The sequence below is a fragment of the Indicator indicator genome, chromosome 28 (assembly GCF_027791375.1).
Source record: "Indicator indicator isolate 239-I01 chromosome 28, UM_Iind_1.1, whole genome shotgun sequence".
In the NCBI taxonomy this organism is placed as follows: Eukaryota; Metazoa; Chordata; class Aves; order Piciformes; family Indicatoridae; genus Indicator; species Indicator indicator.
The window spans coordinates 3366058-3387136 of NC_072037.1; the positions used below are offsets into that span (position 1 = coordinate 3366058).

The 21079-nt window shown below is 61.0% G+C and overlaps 2 protein-coding genes across 2 annotated transcripts in view; both read right to left on the bottom strand.

Moving 5' to 3' along the window:
• Positions 1 to 1798: 1798 nt before the first annotated feature.
• Positions 1799 to 11417, bottom strand: AKNA (AT-hook transcription factor). Its single transcript, XM_054393226.1, has 21 exons — positions 11267 to 11417; positions 10935 to 11184; positions 10151 to 10871; positions 9532 to 9606; positions 7985 to 8144; positions 7210 to 7367; positions 7067 to 7126; positions 6855 to 6955; positions 6677 to 6746; positions 6365 to 6492; positions 6105 to 6278; positions 5719 to 5926; positions 5505 to 5611; positions 4698 to 4930; positions 4312 to 4492; positions 3770 to 3958; positions 3513 to 3604; positions 2778 to 2888; positions 2359 to 2524; positions 2048 to 2081; positions 1799 to 1981 (listed from the first exon to the last, which is right to left on the bottom strand). Exons 1-21 carry the CDS (start codon positions 11415 to 11417, stop codon positions 1799 to 1801), a joined length of 3552 nt encoding a protein of 1183 aa, XP_054249201.1.
• Positions 11418 to 18281: 6864 nt separating this feature from the next.
• The window catches only part of WHRN (whirlin), an 88962-nt gene continuing 86164 nt past the window's right edge, over positions 18282 to 21079 (bottom strand). The window contains exons 10-12 of the mRNA XM_054393227.1: positions 19939 to 20117; positions 19176 to 19298; positions 18282 to 18464 (exon numbers count right to left, since the gene is read on the bottom strand). Coding sequence (XP_054249202.1) covers positions 18282 to 18464; positions 19176 to 19298; positions 19939 to 20117 — 485 coding nt within the window. The remainder of the gene's footprint in view (positions 18465 to 19175; positions 19299 to 19938; positions 20118 to 21079) is intronic.

Consider the following 21079-nt stretch of genomic DNA (forward strand, 5'->3'; position numbering starts at 1 on the left):
GCACTTCAGGTAGGACCTACACAAAAACACAGCTGGGGCGCTGCAGCCAAGCTGCTCAGGGATGGAGTTTGGCTGGACCTACCCTGGGGGGCACAGAGGGCAGGCTCCATGTGGGTGCTGAGGGACCCCCAGGGTTGGTGGGGGGCAGAGCTGTGCTCCCTGCTCCCACCACGTCCATGTCAGTAAGAAACAGGCATTAACTCATCACAAATCCAGCCTGGACGTGCAGGGGCTCTGCAGACCCCCCTCATGGGATGGATCCTTCCCATGCTTCCATCTCATGGGGTGAGTTTTCCCTCTACCAGCCCAGATCCCCTGGGAATTCCAAGGAAAAGCCCAAATCTCTTTTTTTTCCTGTCTGGATGACATCATGAGCCAAGAAAACCAAAACAAAACACCCCAGAGATGCCCTAAGGATTGTGCTGGGAATGGGAAGCAGCACACAGAGATCACAGAATCCCAGAATGGTTTTGGTAGGAAGAGACCTTTAGGATCATCAGGTCCAACCTTTAACACAGCACTGCCAGGTCACCACTAAACCAGGTCCCTCAGCACCACATCTATGAGGCTTTGAAACCCCCTCCAGGGATGGGGATCCAACCACTGCCCTGGGCAGCCTGTGCCAGGCTCTGAGAACCTTTTCAGGTAAGCAGTTTCTTCTAACATCCAACCTAAACCTCCCCTGGTGCAACTTGAGGCCATTCCCTCTCATTCTCTCACCTGCTTCGAGGGAGAAGAGACCAACCCCCAGGTGGTTCCAGCCTCCTTTCAGGGAGTTGTAGAGAGCAGTGAGATCTCCCCTCAGCCTCCTTTTCTCCAGGCTCAACACCCCCAGCTCCCTCAGCTGCTCCTCCCCAGCCCTGTTCTCCAAACCCTTCACCAGGATTGTTGCCCTTCTCTGGACCTGCCCCAGAACCTCTATCTGAAGTTGGATCCATATCCATCTATCCATCCAGGCATATAGATGGACAGGTGGACACACACCCAGCCCCAGAGGGATGATTTAGCTGCTCTCTAGCTACTTGGGATCACAAATACTCACAACAAACCACAGAAAGAAAAGGGCTCCACACTGGGCTCCACACCAACGGCAGCACAAAGGGTGGAGGGCTGCACACGGGTGGACCTCAGGCATTGAGTTCCCCACTCCAGGATGATGCCCAAAGGTTGGGAAAGGGGTTGGATGGATCAGGAATCACAAGGAGTGCAGCCCATGAAGGCACAGAGGTAATGGCAGCTGCCCAGGGGGGGCTCAGCTGGGTAGCAGCATAGAATCAGAGTGGTTTGGGTTGGAAGGGACCTTAAAGATCATCCAGTTCCAACCACCCCCTGCCATGGGCAGGGACACCTCCCACTAGAGCAGGTTGCTCAAGGCAGCCTCCAGCCTGGCCTTGTAGGACCTACACAAAGTCAGGGAGGCCCTAGAACCGCTGAGCTTGGGGTGATGGCTGCCTAAGGGAACACAGAGCCACCCCACTGGTCCCAGAGGATGGTGCTCAGAGCTGGGCTCACACCTTAGGGTGCGATGGTGCAGGTCTTGGAGACCTCTGCCTGCATCTTTCCCCCCTCCTGCAGCTTGGGTGGCCCTGAAAGTGGATGGACAGACAGAGAAGTGATGCAGGACTCGGGCAAGAGAGATAGGGATGGGAGCCAGTGCAGGACCCTGTGGAGATGCCTCCAGCCTGGTGCCCACAGATCTGGCAGGGAGTACCCAGTGTGGGGATATTTATGGGGTGTCCATCCTCCTTCTCCTGCCTGGTGCAAGGGCAGGGAGGGATTGGGAGGTGCTGTGGGCCCCTCAGAAGAGGCAGGAGCCCCTCAGGTCCCGCACCCGGCCCAGCTCAGTGGCCAGCAGCCTGCCCATGCGGGAGGTGGTGACCCTGATGCTCTGGGCAGCCTCCACAGCCTGGCTCAGTGACCAGTTGAGATCCTCCAGCTCCTCCAGGTGCAGGCTCAGGCAGGGGTGGTGGGCAGCGCTGTGCTGCCGGGGGGGATGCTGTGCCCGCCGATGCCCCGTGGCGCATTGCAGGGGGACCCCGGCCAGGGCAGGGGCTGAGGTAGGTGCTGCTGGGGAGCAGTAGCTGGGGAGAAGAAGGGGACACAGGCTCAGCTTTGCTCCCATGCTGCCTTGGTTTGCAGCCCTCTCCCCCACCTCCAACCCCCAGCACCCATTTCCTGCAGATTCCCTCCCACCAAAGGGAAGCAGTGACCCCACTCCCAGCCAGCTGCCCCCCAGGTGCCAGGGCTCTGTGGGCTCTCTGGGATGGGCACAGCCCCTCCTGAGGTCACCCTGCTCCCCTGGGTGATGCTGACTTCCCCCCAGTTTCCCCAGCCCACCCCAGCAGAGAGCATCCTTACAGCACGGAGGGGACATAAGGCACGAGGGGCACGGGTGTGAGGCAGCCGATGGCAGCGGTGGCAGCAGGGCTGGCTGCCAGGTACCAGGGGCTGGGCTGCTTCAGCTTCTCAGCCTGGGGCTCAGGGTGGGAGCCTGGCGAGGACCTGCCACTGGGGCCAGCATCTGCTGTGGGGAGGAAGGTGGTTAGATGTCCCCAGGTGGATGTTAGATGTCCCCAGGGAGATGCAGCAAGTGGCAGCCCCGGGTGAGCCACACTCACTGCTGGGTGGAAGCACCAATGCCCCACGGGGAGTGAGTGGTGGCACCAGCGGTCACCACTTCTGTCCCCAGGCAGTGTGCCAGGGATCTGAGGGTTGTTCCCTGTGCCCCCCACCCCAGGGATGAGCTGTGCCAAGCATGTCCCCTCTCTGTCACCCACCGTGTGTGGCTCTGTCCCTGCTGCCAGGCGAGGGGGTGCCTATAGGTGCCCGGCACGTGGGGCAGCGCATCCTCCGCGGGGTGCTGTGCTGGGGCTGCCTCCTGGCATCACCTGCCCAGAAGCCAGCAGCAGAGTTAATGAATTAAAGCCATTAGTGGCTTCATTAGCAGGAGTTAGGAAGGGGCAGCATGAGCTGGGGGCTGCTCCTGGGGCCACTCACCCGATGGTGCCCGGCTCCTGTGGCACCCAGGGCATCCCGAGGGGCCTGGCTCTTCTCGGGGTGCTGGGGTGGTACGTGGCATCCCCACCTGGTACCGTGTCCCTGCCAAAACCCAGTGTCACCAAGGCTCCCAACATGGGGATGGCCACCCCCAGCTCCTGGCACCAACCCTCTGGCACCAACCCACTGGCACCCACCTGTGTACTGCCCCTGAAATGTCACCGCACCCGAGGGGCTCCCTGGGCTCTTCCTCGGGGAGGGGCTGGTCCGGGGTCCAGGGGAAGAGGGATTCAACTTGGAGGTTGTGGCAGAGGAGAGGGAAGCAGGGTGGGACCTGGTGGGATCTGCAGGATCTGGGCTGAGTGCTGGGGGGTCCCACGGGACCAACAGGACCTGCATGGTCTCTGTGGTCCCGGAGAACCCCTGGCACCTTTCTGTGCCTGGGGACAGGGTGTGCAGGGAGCAGCATGTCCCTGCTGTCCCCTCTGTCCCCATCCCAGCAGAGTAGCACTTACTGAGCTCCAGCTCTGGCCTGTCCCGTGGCACCGATGCTGATCGCCCCTTCCTCGTGGGTGCCAGCCTGCCCTGTGCCAATGGGCTTGGCTCCCTGTGGAGGAGACAGAACCACTGGCACCACCCAGACCCCTCAGTGTCTCCTCAGACCTCCCCCTGACCCACCACCCCGGATGGGCTGGGGCTGTCCCCATGTGCTGACCCCAACCACAGATGGGTGCTGCCACCTTCCCCTTCCCAGACCCCTCCTTCCACCTACCCTGAGGGCATCGTGTCCTTGGAGGACGATGGTCCATTGTCCCTTGGCTGCCTCCTGGGCAGGGTGGCAGGCAGGGTGGCAGGCAGGGTGGTGGCTTTGCCCTGGGGATAGCTGTGGGAACGTCGCAGGCTCTCCTCCAACCTCCGCTGCAGCCGCCACACCTCGTCCCGCAGAGCCCGGATGGCCTGGCTGCCACAGGACAGGCGGCACAGTGAGGGACACCTGCAGCCAGCACAGGTCAGCTCCCACCCCTGCTGGCTGCTGCTGGCTGCTGCCCCATGCTGAGGGAAGTCCCCAACCCACCAGCATCACACTCTGGTGGTTCCCAAGACCAAGCCTGGGGCCTGGCGGTGCTGGGTTCCAGTCCCAAGTATGTCATGAGTTTGGAGGAGTCAGCCCCAGCTGGGCCCTGGCTCTCCAAGAAGGGGAAACCTGCAGCTGCCCAGCAGATGTTGGTGCTTTTGGGAGCTTTGCTTGGGGGAGGGGGGGTCCCTGTGTCACCCAGGAGTTGAGCCAAATCTGGGGGGCACACAGCCACTCACTCGCGCTGCAGACGGGAGCCCAGCAGGTCACAGCGAGATGCCTCAGGGGATGGGGGGCCAGGGGACAGCAGGGTGGGGGTCTGTGTTCTGGGGGATGCTGGGGGGCTGGCTGGACCCCTGGCCATGGTGGGGGGGTGGCCGCTGGTGCAACTCCTGCCTTCTGCCTCCGAGTCCGTGTGAGCTGGGGAGGAGGAGCACAGTGAGCGGAGGTCCCCTCCCCAGGAGAGACCTGGGATGGCAGAGTCAGGAGGTGGGAGGCACCTCAGTGCCAGCACCCCAGGGAGGGTTGAGAGGATGCCATAAACCAGAGCCACTCATAGGGCAAGGACCCCTCCCAGATGTCCCTCCCTGGGGACATGTCCCTCCAGGCCGTGCTGTCTACTCACTGCTCTCACCGCCGGCTCCCACCTCGCTGCCTGCACTCTCAGCCCAGCGGTGGGGGGAGCTGCTCTGCCAGGGGGTGCTGGGGGGCAGGTGGGCACTCCCAGTGCTGCCCTGCCCACCCATGAGGTAGCTGCCCGTTGGTGTTGTCTCAGAGGGACGCGGGGTCACCTCTCTCTTCCGATGAGGACGGAGGGTGGCAGGGAGGGGGATGGAGGGTCCCAGCGAGCCGGGGGTCCTGGGGATGGGACAGATCATGTGGCAACCCCCACAGTTTGTGCCCTGGCCATGGGCCACCCTGCATGTCTCCAAACCCCACCCAGCACCTCCTCCCTGTTCCCCACATCCTCACCACCTCTCCACAGAATCACAGAACCAACCAGGTTGGAAGAGACCACCAAGATCATCAAGTCCAACAGATCACCCAACCCTATCTCATCAACCAGACCATGGCACTAAGTGCCTCATGCAGGCTCTTCTTAAACACATCCAGGGATGTCAACACCACCACCTCCCTGGGCAGCCCATTCCAATGGACAATCTCTCTCTGTGAAGAACAACTTTCTTAGATCAGGCCTAAACTTCCCCCTGGCACAGCTTGAGACTGTGCCCTCTTGTTCTGTCTCTGGTTGTCTGGGAGAAGAGACCAATCCCCACCTAGCTACAACCTCCCTTCAGGTAGTTGTAGACAGCAATAAGGTCCCCCCTGAGCCTCCTTTTTTCCCTCCATCCCTTCTCCCCTTCAGTGCCCCAGAGAGCCAACAGCCCACGGCCCCAAACCCCCAACCTTAAGCAAGGGCCCTGAGCCATACCTGGAGCCAGGGGGCTGGTGCTCAGGGGTGTGCATGGGGGGTGACACCCTGCTGGCCTCCGAGCCCACAAAGCCGCTGTCCGTCTCCGGCGACACGATGCGCTGCTCCTGTGGGTGCAGCAGGGAGAGCACCATTGGTGCTGAGCACCCCCAAGGCTCCCCACCAGGGTCTGGGGCTGCTGGCAGATGGGAACCTGTGGTCCCAGGGGACTCACCTTGTGGGAGTGGTGCTGGGTGGCAGCGCTGCCCACCCCACTGCTGCGGCGGGGCACGGGGGGCTGGGATGGGTTGGGGACCCCCAAGGGAGGCTTGGCTGTGGCTGGTGGCTCCTCAGTGGTGGCGGTGGACAGGTGGCCCTGTGTCCTCCCTGGCCATGGGGTCACCCTGGGGGGCAGCTGCACAGCTCTCCTCTCCTGGGGGTGCCTGCAGGGAGAGCACAGAGCATGAGTGATGGGGCAGAGCAACCCCAAGGGTGGGCACAGGCCCTGGTGGGAGGCTGCAGACTCTGAAGCCTCTCAGTGCCAGTGATGGACAGCAGGAGACCTGACCTAAAACCTCCCACTCGCCCTGCCCGAGGGACTGGTCCCACCACAGCACTTACAATGGGGAGGTCTTGAGGTCAGCCACTTCCTCTAGTGACCACGTCCTCCTGGGGACTCTGCTGAGGCCACCATCCCCTGCTGCAGGTCCATCCACCTCCTCCTGGGATCCGCTTTCTGTCAGGCTCAGCTGCTCCAGGCTCAGTGACTCCGGCAGGGACTTGAAGTGCTTGTACCTGGGGGCGTGCACAGGCAGACGCTGGCGGTTTTGGGGAGCCACTCCCTGCCTGCATCCCCCCCTGTCCTCTCCGAGAGCACTCACTGCTGCAGCAGGTCACCAAAATCCTCCTCCACATGTCGCTGCTTGTTCCAGAGGGGTCGGGGCAACCACTCTGTCACAGCCTTGCTGTCCCCCCCGGTCCCCTGGGGACCTTCCATCTGCATGGCGCTCTGCAGGGCACAGCAAAGGGGGTCAGGGATTCATGACACCCACCCCAGCACTTTCTCATCCCTAGCCCCCCTCCAGCCCTGCCCTGCTCACCTCAGGGTGCAGGGAGCTGGGGGTAGGTGGTGGGGAATGGGCTGGAGAGGAGTGGGCCTGGGGTGGGTGTTGAGGGGGGAGCTGCCACCTGGCCCCAGGCTCCAGCTGCTCCTTCAGCTCCTCCAGGCACAGCCCCAGGCGGAAAATGTCCCCTTCCAGTGAGCTGCACGACAGGGACCAGCAGTGTCAGGGAGCCCCCAAAACCTGCAGCACAGGGGCCAATGCCCACCAGGGGCTGGGGCTCTGGGGGTGGTGGGGGTCAGGCACTCACCGGTCAGGATCAAAGCCCCCCGAGGTGTCTGGGTGCTGCTGCCGGGCTCCCAGGTACGCCTGCTCCAGAGCATCCTGCACATCCTTCAGCTTCCTCAGCCTCTGCAGCACAACCGTGGCCATGTCCCCACCCCAGCTTGCCCTCTGGTCCCTGCCACCCACCCAGCCCCTCTGTTTATCCCAGGGTTGGGTGCTGGGATGGGGCTGACATACCTGAAGCTGCTCCTGGGGTGCAGGGCTCCCTGCCCGGATCCAGCCTTTGAAGGATTCCACCTGGAAGAGGAAAGGATGAGCCTGGCTCTGCTGGAGTCCCCCACCACAGCCTCCCACCACACGTGCCCCCATCTTGGGCTTGCCTGTGCCTGCAGCTTCTGGGTCTGTCCTGCCAGTGTCTGAGTCAGCTGGGACCCCGAGCAGCAGCATGGCCCTGGGCAGGTAGAGCAGCACCCACCAGGTGGAGGTGGGGAAGGAGATTGAGATGATCCCCTCTGGTCTGATGGTCCTGGTACTGGAACTGCAAAAACCCACAGAATTCCAGCATGGTGGGGGTTGGAAAGGACCTCCAGAGATCATCCAGTCCAACCCCCCTGCTAAAGCAGGGCACCCACAGCAGCTTGCCCAGCATCACAATGGCAAGGGGGGCTGAAATCTCTCCAGAGAAGAAGGCCCCACAACATCTCTGGGCAGCCTGCTCCAGGGCTCCAGCACCCTCACACCAAAGAATTTTCTGCTTCTAGGTTCTAGTTTGTGCTCATTGATCCTTGTCCTATCACTGGGCACCACTGAAGAGTCTGGCCCCATCCTCTTGCCCCCCCTCATGCTGAGCATTGATCAGATCCCCTCTGGGGCTGCTCATCTCCGGGCTAAACAGCCCCAGGGCTCTCAGCCTTTCCTCCTCAGAGATGCTCCAAGCCCCTCAGCATCTTTGTATCCTCCACTAGACTCTCTCCAGTAGTTCCCTGTCTCTCCTGAATTGAGAAGCCCAGACCACAAGGAGAAGGTGATGCTGGGGGCACTCACAACACTGGTGTGTCTTCCACCATGGATATGGGGTCCTAGCTGAACATCCCCCAGAAAACAGAGCAGCAGGGAGATGAGCCAGAAGGGTAACAGAGTTCAACACACCTCCACTTGGTGAGGCTGGCAAGGTCGGTGAGGCTGTGGCTGGGGCCATGCTGAAAGCTGCTGTCCTGGCCTTTGGGATGCTGAGGGCCATCACCTGGCAGCCTGTGCCCATGGTGCCCACAGCCAGGCTGTGGCTGGGCTGTGGTGGGTCAGCGTAGAGGCTCACCTGGGGGCAGGGAGAGGGGATTGAGACACCCATTCTGCACCCCAGCCCTGGCACTGCCCATCCAGCCACACACCTTGGGCATCCTGAAGCCCCCATCCCTACAGGGACTGCAGGCCATGTGTGTGTGTGTGTGTGTGTGTGTGAAGGTGAGGGCAGAGCCTGGGCAGGGTGTGTGAAGGTGGGGGCAGAGCCTGGGCAGGGTGTGTGGAGGGCAGAGCCTGGGCAGGGTGTGTGGAGGGCAGAGCCTGGGCAGGGTGTGTGAAGGTGGGGGCAGAGTCTGGGCAGGGTGTGTGGAGGGCAGAGCCTGGGCAGGGTGTGTGAAGGTGGGGGCAGAGCCTGGGCAGGGTGTGTGGAGGTGAGGGCAGAGTCTGGGCAGGGTTTGTGAAGGTGGGGGCAGAGTCTGGGCAGGGTGTGTGGAGGTGAGGGCAGAGCCTGGGCAGGGTGTGTGGAGGTGGGGGCAGAGCCTGGGCAGGGTGTGTGGAGGTGAGGGCAGAGCCTGGGCAGGGTGTGTGAAGGGGAGGGCAGAGCCTGGACAGGGTGTGTGAAGGGCAGAGCCTGGGCAGGGTGTGTGAAGGGCAGAGCCTGGGCAGGGTGTGTGAAGGGCAGAGCCTGGGCAGGGTTTGTGAAGGTGGGGGCAGAGCCTGGGCAGGGTGTGTGAAGGTGAGGGCAGAGCCTGGGCAGGGTGTGTGAAGGGGAGGGCAGAGTCTGGGCAGGGTGTGTGAAGGGCAGAGCCTGGGCAGGGTTTGTGAAGGTGGGGGCAGAGCCTGGGCAGGGTGTGTGAAGGTGGGGGCAGAGCCTGGGCAGGGTGTGTGAAGGGGAGGGCAGAGTCTGGGCAGGGTGTGTGAAGGGGAGGGCAGAGCCTGGGCAGGCTGTGTGAAGGGCAGAGCCTGGGCAGAGTGTGTGAAGGGGAGGGCAGAGCCTGGGCAGGGTGTGTGAAGGGGAGGGCAGAGCCTGGGCAGGGTGTGTGAAGGGGAGGGCAGAGCCTGGGCAGGGAGGCACAGCCAGACAGCAGCCCTGCCTCAGTTTCCCTGCAGGTGCAGTGGTGCTGGTGACACGGGGACACGCTTCCAACCCAGGCCCTGCCATTTCAGGGACGTGCCCTGCAGCCACCCCTGCCATTTTGGGGCTGTTCCAGCTCAGCCTGGCATGGAGTGGAGCAGTTCAGGTTGGGGAGGCCCCAGAGGCCCCAGGTTTTGCTCTGGGCTCTGTGGCCACAGCCTCCTCCCTGAGCTGGGCTTGCTCGACCGCAGCTCCACAGGAGGAAGAGCGGGGGGCATGAGGGGAGGACGATGCTCCAGTTAACCCTGGGGAGGGGGAAGCAGAGCAGGGAGCTCCCCTCCCGACTCCTGCAGCCACCCCAGCACCCACCCTGGCACCCAGCACCCACCCTGGCACCCAGGCGCAGCTGGTCGATGGTGTTCTCAGCCTCGGCGTACTTGGTCAGCAGCTTGTGGTAGTCATCCTGCAGGGGGGGACATGCAGTGGGTGACAGCCCCCAGCACAGGGATGGGGGCTCAGGGGAGGCCCGAGGGGTGGGCGACACGGCACAGAGGAACACACCCCTGTGTGGAGAATGGAGGGGAGGGGGCTTTCATGGCACAGGGGCTGCAGAAACCCCACACACCCCCCCAAAAGCACCCAGCCCTTCTGGTGCAGATGTGGCTCAGGTTTCTCTGCACGGGGGACAACCTCCCTCAGCCCCCAGAGGACAGGAGGACATCCCAAAGGACAAACATCCTGGGGATGACGAGCATCGGGGCAGGGTGGGTTGTACAACCATCCTGGGGGGGCGGAAATGAGCATCCCTGCCGGGTTCTTCCCTCCTCACAGCCTCCATGCAGGACCAGGAAGAGGTGACCGGCACCAGCCCCCCCGGCCGATCGGTGACACAGGGCTGGCCGCTAGGGCTGGTGACATCTCCATTTCACTTGCACCCCCTGGTCTCCCCACCCCGCAGACGCTCCCAGTGAGGCGCCTCTGGCTGAACTGGGGGAGCTGGGCGTTACCTGGAGCTGCTGCACCAGCGCCGTGGCTTGCCTGGGGGACCTGAACTCCAGCGGCACGCCAGGGCTGGCGGGGGGCTGCGGAGGGGCCCCCTCCCCGCTGCTCAGCAGCACCTCCCGGACAATCTCGGCCGGGGACTTGAAGCCGATGGGGCCGCCCGGGGCCCGGGGGCAGGCGGGCAGGACGCGGCCCCGCGGGGGTCGGTAGCTCTGGTCGAACTTCACCCTGGCCTCCACCTTGGAGAGGTCGGGCAGGGGGTGGTTGAGCCGCCCGCGGCCGTACTGGGTGCCCTCGGCCGTGCCACTCTCTCTCGCCTCTCTGCCACCCGTGTGTCGTCGCCGGGGGCTCAGGGACCGCAAGGGCGGGGCGGGCTTGGAGGGCAGCGCCGTGGGGGTTGTTTTCCTGGGCACCCGGGACCGGTCGGGCAGCCGGGGTGCAGGGGAGGTCCCAACGCTCCAGGGCTCCCCGGCGGGTGCCAAGGCAACGGTACCAGGGGCTGGTAGTTCCGTCCCAACTGGCTGAGGCTTAGGGATGGACTCGATGCTGGAGGTATCATGGGGGGCAGCGGTGGAGAGGGGCAGCAGGAGGCTCCGGCTCGGGGCCCAGCCCTGCCCGTGTCCCCCGCTGGTACCCCCAACCGTGCCCCAGCCCCGGTGGCAGCGGGACGGGGTGGAGGTGCCAGGGCTGGTGTCCGACAGCCCTGAGGTGTCCGCACCATCGGTGCTGCAGGCGCGGGGCGGGCACAGAGCCCGGCCATGCCGCAGCACCTCGGGGCTGCCGCTGGACCCCGAGCCCCACTGGCCCTCGTAGGAGAGCTCCGGGTAGGGCTCCCCATCGCTCTCTGCCCCCCAGAGCCCCTCGTCGCCCCGCGAACTGCCTCGTTCCTCCTCCTCCTCCTCTTCCACCAGGTCCCGCCGCGGGTGCCAGCGACCCTCCTCCGCCGGGGACCCCACCTCCAGCCCCTCGCTGTCGCCTGCAAAACACCAGCACCCAGGGGCTGCCACCAGCCAGGCTGTGCCCTCTGGCTCCTCAGAGCCTCCCTTAGCTCAGCAGCTCCCAGGAGCCCCCCATAAGGGTCTCTAGACTTCAGAGAAGACAAGACTCACCCGACGGGGGACTCCCGGCATCCTCCCCCAAGCCAATCACCCCATCTTCGTCCATTCGCCTTTCAAAGTCGTCGTCTTCCTCCTCCTCCTCCTCCTCCTGCTCTGCCTCGCCGCGCCTCAGCTCTGTTTGTGTCCAGCGCAGCCATGGTTCCGGGCTGGCCATGCCCGCGGACACTCTGTCCCTGTCACTTGTGCCGCTTCATGGCCCGGCGCCGGTGGCTGTGGCAGGCTGGGGACCTCCTTGCCATGAATGTAGGTCACAGCATCGCCGCGTCCTGGCGGGGGCCGAGCGAGAGGGGAGGGGGATGCTCAGTGGGCTCTGTTCGAGGTGTCTCCTCCTCCAACCGCCAGGGACACCCCTAGACCCTGGGGACACCTCCCCATGATAGGGAGGTGACACTCTCGGGCCAACCCCCTCCTTCCCTCCCGCCCCATCCCACCATAAGGCTGGGAGCTGCCATGATGGTCCCCGCAGGGAAAAAGTCCCCCAGGGAAACTCCAAAAGGCTTTTTCCCTGCCCAGAAAGGGCACTGGGGAACACTCAGCTCATGCTGGCACCCTTTTGATGTCACCCCAACCAGGCAGCCAGAGCCTAGGGACTCTTAGCGGTGCCATCACAGAATTGTCAGGGTTGGAAGGGACCTCAAGGCTCAGCCAGTTCCAACCCCCCTGCCATGGGCAGGGACACCTCACACTACAGCAGGTTGCTCACAGCCACATCCAGCCTGGCTGCAAAAACCTCCAGGGATGAGGCTTCCACCACCTCCCTGGGCAACCTGTGCCAGTGTCTCACCACCCTCATAGGCAAGAACTTCTTCCTGACATCCAATCTGAATCTACCCATTTCTAGTTTTGCTCCATTCCCCCCAGTCCTGGCACAGGACAGTGCTGGGTGGGGAGGCAGAAGCATCCCAAGGCCCCTCTGGGAAAGGGATCCCAGAAATCTCACTCCAACAATGACCCAAAAGCAGGAGCTGGCCCTCACCCCACTCCTCAGCATGTTGGGCTCCCAGTGCTGCAGTGCCAGCTCGAGAGACACCGGATGCCAAAACCTCAACGGTGGGGCAGGAAGCAAGAAAGGCCATGGGGGAAGGGGTGAGAAGGTGGTGTGGGGCCATCCCCTCAGCTCTATCTGAGCCCTCCACAGCCCAGTGCAGGCCACGAGGTGCTGCAGGTGGCAGCAGCCCACGCACTGGTGGCTGGTACCCATTGCCAGCAACCACCCCACAGCAACCCCAACCCAATTCCAGAGCAAGCAGCTTCCAAGGATACACTCACCCCACACCAGCATCCCTGGGACATCCCCATCACTGTGACCCCACTGAGGGTCCCCAAAACAGCACCTCCCTGAGCACCCCAAAACCTTCTTGTGCCTCTTGAGGGCTTTTGCAGAAGTAGGAAACCACAACGTGGGTGGTTCCTGCAAGTTCCTAGGTGACCACAAATCTTTTAACCCCATCAGGCCTTGCATGGCCAGGAGGCTTTTCACCAAAAGCTTTTGTTTTTAATCCATAGGACCCCCAAATTCAGCCAAATGACCCCAAAATTCAGCCAGGAGGGGCCTACCTGGCCCCCAGCCCAAGATGCTCCTCATGGTCCTGGGAATGCTGCAGTCATAATCAGGCAGCCTGGTGTCCTGGTGTATTTGCAGGCAGTTAATTAATACAGCTCGTTAGTGCGTAATTAGTGGCACGAGGAGGAGAGTTGAGCAAGCTCCCAGCTGCTAATGAAACCCTGGCATGGTCCCTGGGGTGGCTGCATTCAGCCAGGGTGATTTGGGGGTGATTTGGGGGTGCTGCTGGCTCAGGGATGGTGATAATACTGCTGTATGCTCCAAGGAACTCCTCTAACCCACCCCAAAGCCTCAGATCTGCAAATTCTCCAGTTTAAATCCTGCTCTGAGAGGGTTTTTGGGGGCTATTTTCTGGTGTCATCCAGCATCAAGGTCCCCAGGCACTGTCCTTGCACCAGCAGCAGTGTGATCCCAGCCCTGTCTGCATCCTTGGGGCTTTCCAAAGCATCCCTTAGGGTCTCACAAACCTCCTGGTGTGTCTTCATGAGGTTTCTCAGCCATACACTGGCTGGGCAACTTCACTTTCTGCACCTGGAGATGCTCCACAGCTTCTCCTGCCTCCAGGGTGCTGCCAGCAAGAAGGAGAGGGGCTTCCTATGGGATGCTTCAGGATCTGTGGGAGCTCAGCACAGCTAAAGAGCAATTTTGGCTTTAGGCCCTCTCAAGGTAGGATGCTTCCAGCCCTGAGACCTTCCTTGAATTCTGGCCTGGAGAAGGCAGCACATCAATGTGCTCCTCAACCCACCTCAAGCCCTGCAGCATCCCCTAGAGATGGGGAGCCCCAAACATCATCCCTGGGCAGGGGAGGGGGGTCCCAGCAGGTGTGTGGTGGGTGAAAGGAGCCTGTGGGTCCTGTTGTCTCAGGGTGAAGGGGGTTAAAACGTTTCCTACTTGGTTTTGGCAGACTCATCCCTAACCCACAACCACCACCCCAGCTCTGAGCAGTGTCTCCTGCCCCCAGCTGCAGCAGCCACAGTCTGAGGGTCTGCTGGCAAAGTCAGCCTCAGTTATCACTTTCCCCAGACAGTCCCTCTGCCAATGGTCATGGTGGTAAGAGAGAAAAATCTGTGGGTATTTTTTTTTTCCCCCCCTTGAAGTGAGTTGCTGGCTGCCATGGTAGCACAGAAAAGCCTGGGGAATGATGTGGCCACGTACTGGGGAACAACAAAGCAGATGGAAACAAAGCCAAGTGTGTGTGTGTGTATAAATATAGACAGACATCCCCTAACAAAGCTGGGATTTTGCACCAGGGGAATTGGAGAAAGAGCTACAAAGAAGTTTGAAAACCTCAGCCTGAAAATGTCTTGCACTGCTGGACTCTGGCTGAGACTCTCAGCCTCCCTCCTGCCCTTTGACTCTCAGCCAGGGCTGTCCTGATTTTGCAGTGAGGGCTGTGAAGATGCTGTGGGAGCATTTCTGTGAGGGGGAAAGGCTGAGAGCCCTGAGGCTGTTGAGCCTGGAGAAGAGCAGCCCCAGAGAGGATGTGAGCAATGCTCAGCAAGAGATAAAGGGCTGGGGGCAAGAGGATGGGGCCAGATTCTTGTCAGTGTTTCTCTGTGACAGGACAAGGGATAATGAGCACAAACTGGGACCCAGGAGGTTCCATCTCAGAAGGAGAAAATCCTTTGGTGTGAGGGTGCTGGAGCCCTGGAGCAGGCTGCCCAGAGAGGTTGTGGAGTCTCCTTCTCAGGAGAGATTCCAAACCCAGCTGGACATTGTGAGCCAGCTGCTGCTGGCTGCTGTGGGCAAGCTGCTGTGGGTGCCCTGCTTTAGCAGGGGGGGTGGACTGGGTGATCTCTGGAGGTCCCTTCCAACTCCTGCCATGCTGGGATTCAGTGAACTGTGCCTCAGAGCTGGATATGAGTTCTGCCAGGTCCCTGCCTGGCCAGCGGGCAGGAGGAGTTCTCTCTACCGATCCCTGCCCTCACCTCCAAATCTCCAATTCACCTGCAGGTAGCTTCACCTTCCACCACACTGATCCTGTCCCTGTCCTGCAAACCCCAGCAGGACAGAGATGGAGCTGCAAAGCTGACACCACCCAACTCATTGCATGTGTGATGCAGAACAGCAGCACGGTCCCAGCCCACACAAAGCAACGCAGTGTCCCCATCGCTGCTCCTGGGTTTATTAGCAGTGACAGCAGAGGAAGACACCACAGCCCCTGCCCCAGGGCTTGCTTGGTGACATGGAGAGGAGGGGACAGGACTGCTGTCACTCTGCCTTCACTGTCTTGTCAAGCCCTGGGCAGAGCAGGCAGCTTGGGGAGGCTCTAATCCCCCAGGAAGGGAATTAAAGCTCCTCCTGTCTCCCAGATGTGCCCCTCTGGGAGGCAGGATGAGCTTTAACTCCCTTCCTGATCAAAGGGTGGTGATTTTCTTCTCCTAAACCACGAAATCCAAACCCAGACCTTTTTACCTTTGTCCTGCTTAAAGAGAGAGGTTAAAAGCAAAGAGAGGATGATGTTTGGTCCTGGTGCCCTGCAGGGAAAGGCTCTGGAAGGTTAGTTTTGTCCCCTTCCACTTCCCAGCTCAGCGTTTTTGTCTGAGCAGGAGCAGCACGTCAGCGCTGCCATCTCTTTTGTTTTGGAGAGGGGGGTGGTTTGAAGGAGGCCAGAACAGCAGCCTCGGGCTGAAACTTGGCAAGGGGCTTCTGTACTCCAGGAGGGAGGAATTCCTGGTTTATAAACTTTTCTTTTCTCTCTCTCTCTTTTTTTTTTTTTTTCAAGCTCAGAGTCTTGTTTTATGAATGTGGAAGAGGGCAGAGAAGCAGAAATTCTGCTTACTTGGTTTGTAAAAGACAGGAGAAACCATCACAGGGAGGAAGAGCCTGGCAAACTCTTCCTTGCCCTCTGAAAAAAACACATGCCTGTTCCTACATCATCTCTCCAAAGCCCATGTGTCCCCCCAGTTCCTCTGCCTGGAGGGGCTGTATCAGGTTCACAGACTGCATTGGGTTGGAAGGGACCCCCAAAGGTCAGCTTGTCCAACCCCCCTGCAGTCAGCAGGGACACCTCCAACTAGATGAGGCTGCCACAGGGCCTCAACCACTTCCCTGGGCAACGTGTTTCCGTATTTCACCATTCTCGTTGTGCAGAACTTCCTCCTGATGTCCAACTTAAATCTCCCCTGCTCCAATTTCAACCCACTGCCCCTCGTCCTATCACCACAAGCCCTACTGAACAGCTCCTCCCCAGCCTTCCTGCAGGCGCCCTTCTGATACTGAAATACTCCCCCCAAGCTTCCCCATATTCCCATGGAGAAATACCAAAAACCTGAGGAAATGACATCTGTCCATCACTTGCACCTAAGACAAGCCCTGTGGTGGGACAAGGAGCTGCTCCCACGGCCAGGTTCCTACCTCCTCCCTGGCAAGCCAGCCCCACACAGGGTCCTGTTTTCACACACGGCTGTCCCCAGGGTCTGCTCTGGAAAAGTGCAGGGTTGCCCCCCGGAGCTGAACCTCAGCGTCCCAGTGGGAGGTGGGGCGAGTCAGGGCAGCCAGTGAAGGGCAGCAGCCTTAATCCCCGTCTGGGGAGAGCTGCCACCGCCGCGACAGAGCCGGGGGCACAGAGATCCCTTATTAGCGCAGGGCAGGAGGAGGCGGCAGGGGACACGAGAGGGCAGCCGGCAGCGTGCGGTGGGGTTAACCAGCAACGGGCTGGGCTTGGGTAAACAGCCTGCTCCAGGTCTCCAGGGAGTCCTCAAAACATCCGCGCACGGGTGGGGAGGCACCCAGGGCACCCATGGATTGACTTCAGCTGCCCTTGAAACGAAACAAGGAACCGGAGCTGCAAGCAGCCCCCGCAGCTCCCTCGGAGGTAGCCGCAGGCAGCGGCACGGCTTCGGGTCCCGCAGCCTCCCCTCCAGGCTTGGCTTCGAGCCGCCCTTGGGCCACGCCAGCCTGATGAAACCCTCCCGAAACCCTGCCGCGCAGAGCCGGGAGGAGAATTCGGCTCTGGGCGGGGAGGAAGCAGCGGAACAAGGAAAGTTATGGCAAGTTTCCTTGGGGCCGCGAAGGCTTTGGCAGCGCGGGGTGATGTAGGATAACGTGGGGTGGCACGGAGTAATGTGGGAGGACACCGGGTGGCGTGGGGCAGCACAGGCAGGACACGGGCGGGTGACAAGCGGCGCAGCGACGTGTCCCACATCCTCCCCCGGCGCATCTCCTCGACTACAAAACTCCCAGCCGGATCCCAGCTGCGAGCCAGCCCTGACAGAGCCGGGGAGGTACCGGATGCGGCCCCCCCACCCGCCTCTAGGGTGGAACCAGCCCCGTAGCGCCCCAGCTGTGCATCCCCCTGGGGCTTTCTCTTCCCACCCCCGCGGCTTACAGCGAGCAGCCACGCTGGGCCCCACGCCTCGATCCAACCCCGGAGGGGCACATCTGGCCCAGGGAGCACCGCTGGAGAAGGGCCGCCCTCCCTGCCCGCTCATCGAACAGCTGCCCCGCGGCTTCTCACCTGCAAGCAGAGCCCGGCCGGCCCCTCATCGCCCGGCGTTGGGCGGCTCCGTGCCCCGGCCCCAATCCCAACCCCAGCCTCGGCCCCGCCGCCAGCTCCGGCTCCTCCCGGCCCGGCCCCACCGGACAATAGCACAGCCCGCCGGCAGCCTCATTAGCATACTCTTAGGGTCCAGCCAATCCGAAGCGAACGTTCGGGAGAAGGTACTCCGCCTTCTTTGGCGGGCGGCCAATCAGGGGTGCTCATTAGCATAATGCATGCAGCGCAGGCACTCCGTGCCAGAGCGAAAGGAGGTTGAGGGCTGCTCCTACTTTTGGTCATCCCCATTCCCATCCTCATTCCCGGGCCGATGGCCCTGGCTGGGGATGGGCATGGGGACAGGACAATCTTCTCCAACATCCTCGGCCCCCCCCGCCCCGCAACTCATCTTTTTTTTCTACCCTAACAAGATTTATTGGAAAAAAAAAAAAAAGATTAAAAGCACAAGCTCTGTAATTTATAAATACGACGTTGCCAGCAATGTACAAGGCCTCCGGTTGCTCTCTCTGCATCCTCTACCCGTGGCATGTGCCACCCAAAAAAATACAGCCCCTCCAGCCTGAGCCACGGCTCTGCTTTGCTTTGCGTGTGGCACTCAAGCGACAGCGGCGAGACCCTGATTTCTCCTGTCCTCCTGCCTTGCTCCCAGGGGCACAGAGGCGTTCCCGCAGGGCAGCGTCCCCGAGAAAGGACAAAGATGGAGATTTATTCTCTTTTTTTTTAAGGGACGTGCACCAATTTCTGCCCATTCTCAGCCTGCCCAACCCAGCGGGCAAAGGGACGTTTTGGGGTACAAGCTGCGGGGAGGGGATGTGTGTGTGTCTGCGTGTGGGGGCTCTGGGGGATGGGATGCTGCTTTTTTAACCCCACTTTGGGTGCTCCCCCTCTACTCCATCCCAAGCCACGTCCTTCGAACATCCTCCCCCCCAAATCCTCCACGATCCCATTTAGGTTCTCTAGAGGGCGACGTTGAATTCTGTGACCAAAAAATCGATGTAGTCCTTCTCCTTCAGCTTAAAGGCTTCAGCGATGATGCGGGCGGCTTCCCGATGCTCTTTGCCCTGCAGCCCTGTGCCGTTCACCTCCAAAATGACGTGGCCCACCTTCAGCTTCCCACAGTTGTGTGCCGAGCCCCCACGCTGCAGGAGAAAGGTGGCTCAGCCCCTGGGTCCAGCCAGGTGGTGTTGGGAGAATAAGAAATGTTTCGTTCCCATCCCGTTCACCCTGACCTGGCAGGGTGCCAGGTCAGGGTGAACGGGATGGGAACGAAACATTTCATGTTTTTTTTGGGAGAGAGAGGGATGAATTTGGCTTCCCTCCTCCATGCTCCTGCAGCTTAGCACCAGCTGGAGTGGCCAAACCCAACCAACTCTGTTTCTTTTTCTTTTTTTTTTTTTCTTTTGGCTCTAAATAACTTGAATGTGGCCCCAAGTAAACAGCAGAAGAAATGGTGTGGGGAGACAGCTCCTGAGGGCTCAGCTCCTCGGATAACATCCACCACTTTCCCCTTCCCAGTCTTCCAGACCTCTGGAGACACCAGTCAAGCTTTTGGGGCTGCTTGGATCCCCTCAAAAACGTTTGCAGAAAAAAACAAAACAAAACAAAACAAAACAAAAAACCCTTGGGATGGGTGTGGGATCAAGCAATGGTACCTCAGCAACCTCTACCTCCAAGAGCAGAATGATGTCTCTGATACTTGGGGGAGATGCAGGGCTCTAGGAGGAGGAAAATTCCCAAAATTCTCCTTGGGGATGAAGGGCTTTTCCCAAGCCAGGAAAATCCCATTTTTCCTGCCCAGTGAGGAGAGGGATGGACGTGCATGGAATTCTTCCCCCCTCAGCCTGCCCTACCTGGATGGTGACGATGCGGGGCAGCGGCTGCCGCGTGTTTGCTCCACCCTCGATGGCGATCCCCAAGGTTGGTGCACTCTTGGACACTCGGATCAGACAGGATGTGGGCTCCAGGAGCCCTGGCTGTGGGGAGAGGAGATGGCAGTGCTGCTAAGGGAGGTTGGGCACCATTTGCCTGCCGTGCTCCCTTGGTGAGGGACCCATGGCAGGCTTCCACGGAAGGGGGACAGACACACTGGTTCCTGACATCCCAGCTGTGTGCAGGTCAGGCAGGGCAAGGGGAAAGGAGCAGAGGTGCTCTCCAACTGCCTGTCTATGCCCCATGAGAAACCCTCCAACTTACTTCTGATGCTGAGAAACCCTCCAATTTACTTCTGATGCCTGATGCCACCTTCCCTCTGGGTGACAGGTGACTTTACTCACAGGACATTTGTGCCCTGTGGGTGTCCTCTCAGAGCCAGGAGCTCTACCATGTCCCAGGCAGCTGTTTGCTAGAGCTAGGAAGGACCAGATCTACCCAGGATGGGGTGTACCAGCCCTACAGTGCCCTTACAAAAGCTCCTGGCTCCCTTCCCCACAGCTCAATCCAGCAGCTCATGAATAATGAGAATAAAGAACCCATCAAAGCACAGAAGAGGGGTTGCTGCCCCAGGCAGAGGGAGCAGAACCCGCAGTGGGGAGCACCACTGCCCTTTGGCAATCCCTGGGTGCCCACCACCCCACGAAGGGCAGCACCCTGAGGCCCCTGGGCACCCAGCCTCACCGGCTTGGCAGCCCCTTCTGCCACCCCCTCGCTCCTCGTGGCCTCCTTGAGGCTTCGGCTTTTCCCAGGGACCGGCTGCCGGCTCTTGTCCTTGCCGCTCATCTCGACCTCCCCGATGTCCACCCCGCTGTCCTCGCTGAGGGTCTGCCCGCTGTCCGACAGCTGGGAGAGCGTGGAGGCTGGGGAGAGACCAGGGCTGTTAGAGCTCAGGCAGCACGGCCCTGCGGCCAGCCCAGCGCCCACCGGGCCACCAGCCAGAGGGAGGGCACAGAACCACAGAACGGTTTGGCTTGGAAGGGACCTCTAAAGGTCATCCAGTCCAAACCCCCTGCAGTCAGCAGGGACAGCTTCAGCTAAAGCAGATTGCACAGAGCCCCAAACCTGGTTGCAGGGATGGGGGCATTTCCCAGCTCTCTGGGCAACCTGGGCCAGGGTCTCGTTGCTCTCATTGTAACAAACTTCTTCCTCACACCTACTGTGAACCTCCCCTCTTCATCTCACCCACTCCCAGGGCTGGGCAGGTTCCCTGGGATTCAGACCTGGACTTTAGAGCAGGGTGGTTCCCCAGATGACCCCTCCTAAAGAGCAGAGCTGTGCACAAGGAGCATCAAGGATCAAGTAGCCTCAAATCCAGGTCTAGGATCCAACCCAGATCCCAAACTGGGATAGAGGGAGACAGTGATGAGCTCAGAGATCCTGATGAAGGCTACCTTGAACCAGCTCATGCTCAGCAGCAGGGGCTGGGAGGAGACAGACCCAAGCACTGAGGAGCTACCAGGATAGGAGCTTTGTCCCGTTTGAGGCTGAAGACTCTGGATGTGGATGGGGACTGCCTCTGGAAATGAGCGTCAGGAACAGCGGCTGAGGGGCTGCGAGGCTCTGGAGCTTGGAGGAGCTGTGGTCACACTGCTGACACTGCCCGGGCAGGATCTGATCTCCCCTCGGTGCCGGAGGCCCCTCACCCACCAGCCCATTCGTGACCCGGTGGCAGTGGCAGGAAGGTGCCACTGGAGGGCGCCAACGCCACTCGCATCGCGTCCCAGGGAGCACGGATGCAGACCGAGGGGTTCACAGGGGCTGGGGCATGCTGTAGGTACCCCCCACGCCAAAGGGTCTCACCAGAAGCACCCTCCTGGGCACC

Bases quoted from the DNA above. Each gene is read 5' to 3' on its own strand.
- AKNA (XM_054393226.1), bottom strand. From the start codon at position 11,417: ATGGCCAGCCCGGAACCATGGCTGCGCTGGACACAAACAGAGCTGAGG. The intron at 9,607-10,150 runs GTAACGCCCAGC...CCCCCCCTGCAG, and splicing joins CGCTGGTGCAGCAGCTCCAG to GATGACTACCACAAGCTGCT. The intron at 5,927-6,104 runs GTAAGTGCTGTG...CTCTCCCTGCAG, and splicing joins GACCTCAAGACCTCCCCATT to GCACCCCCAGGAGAGGAGAG.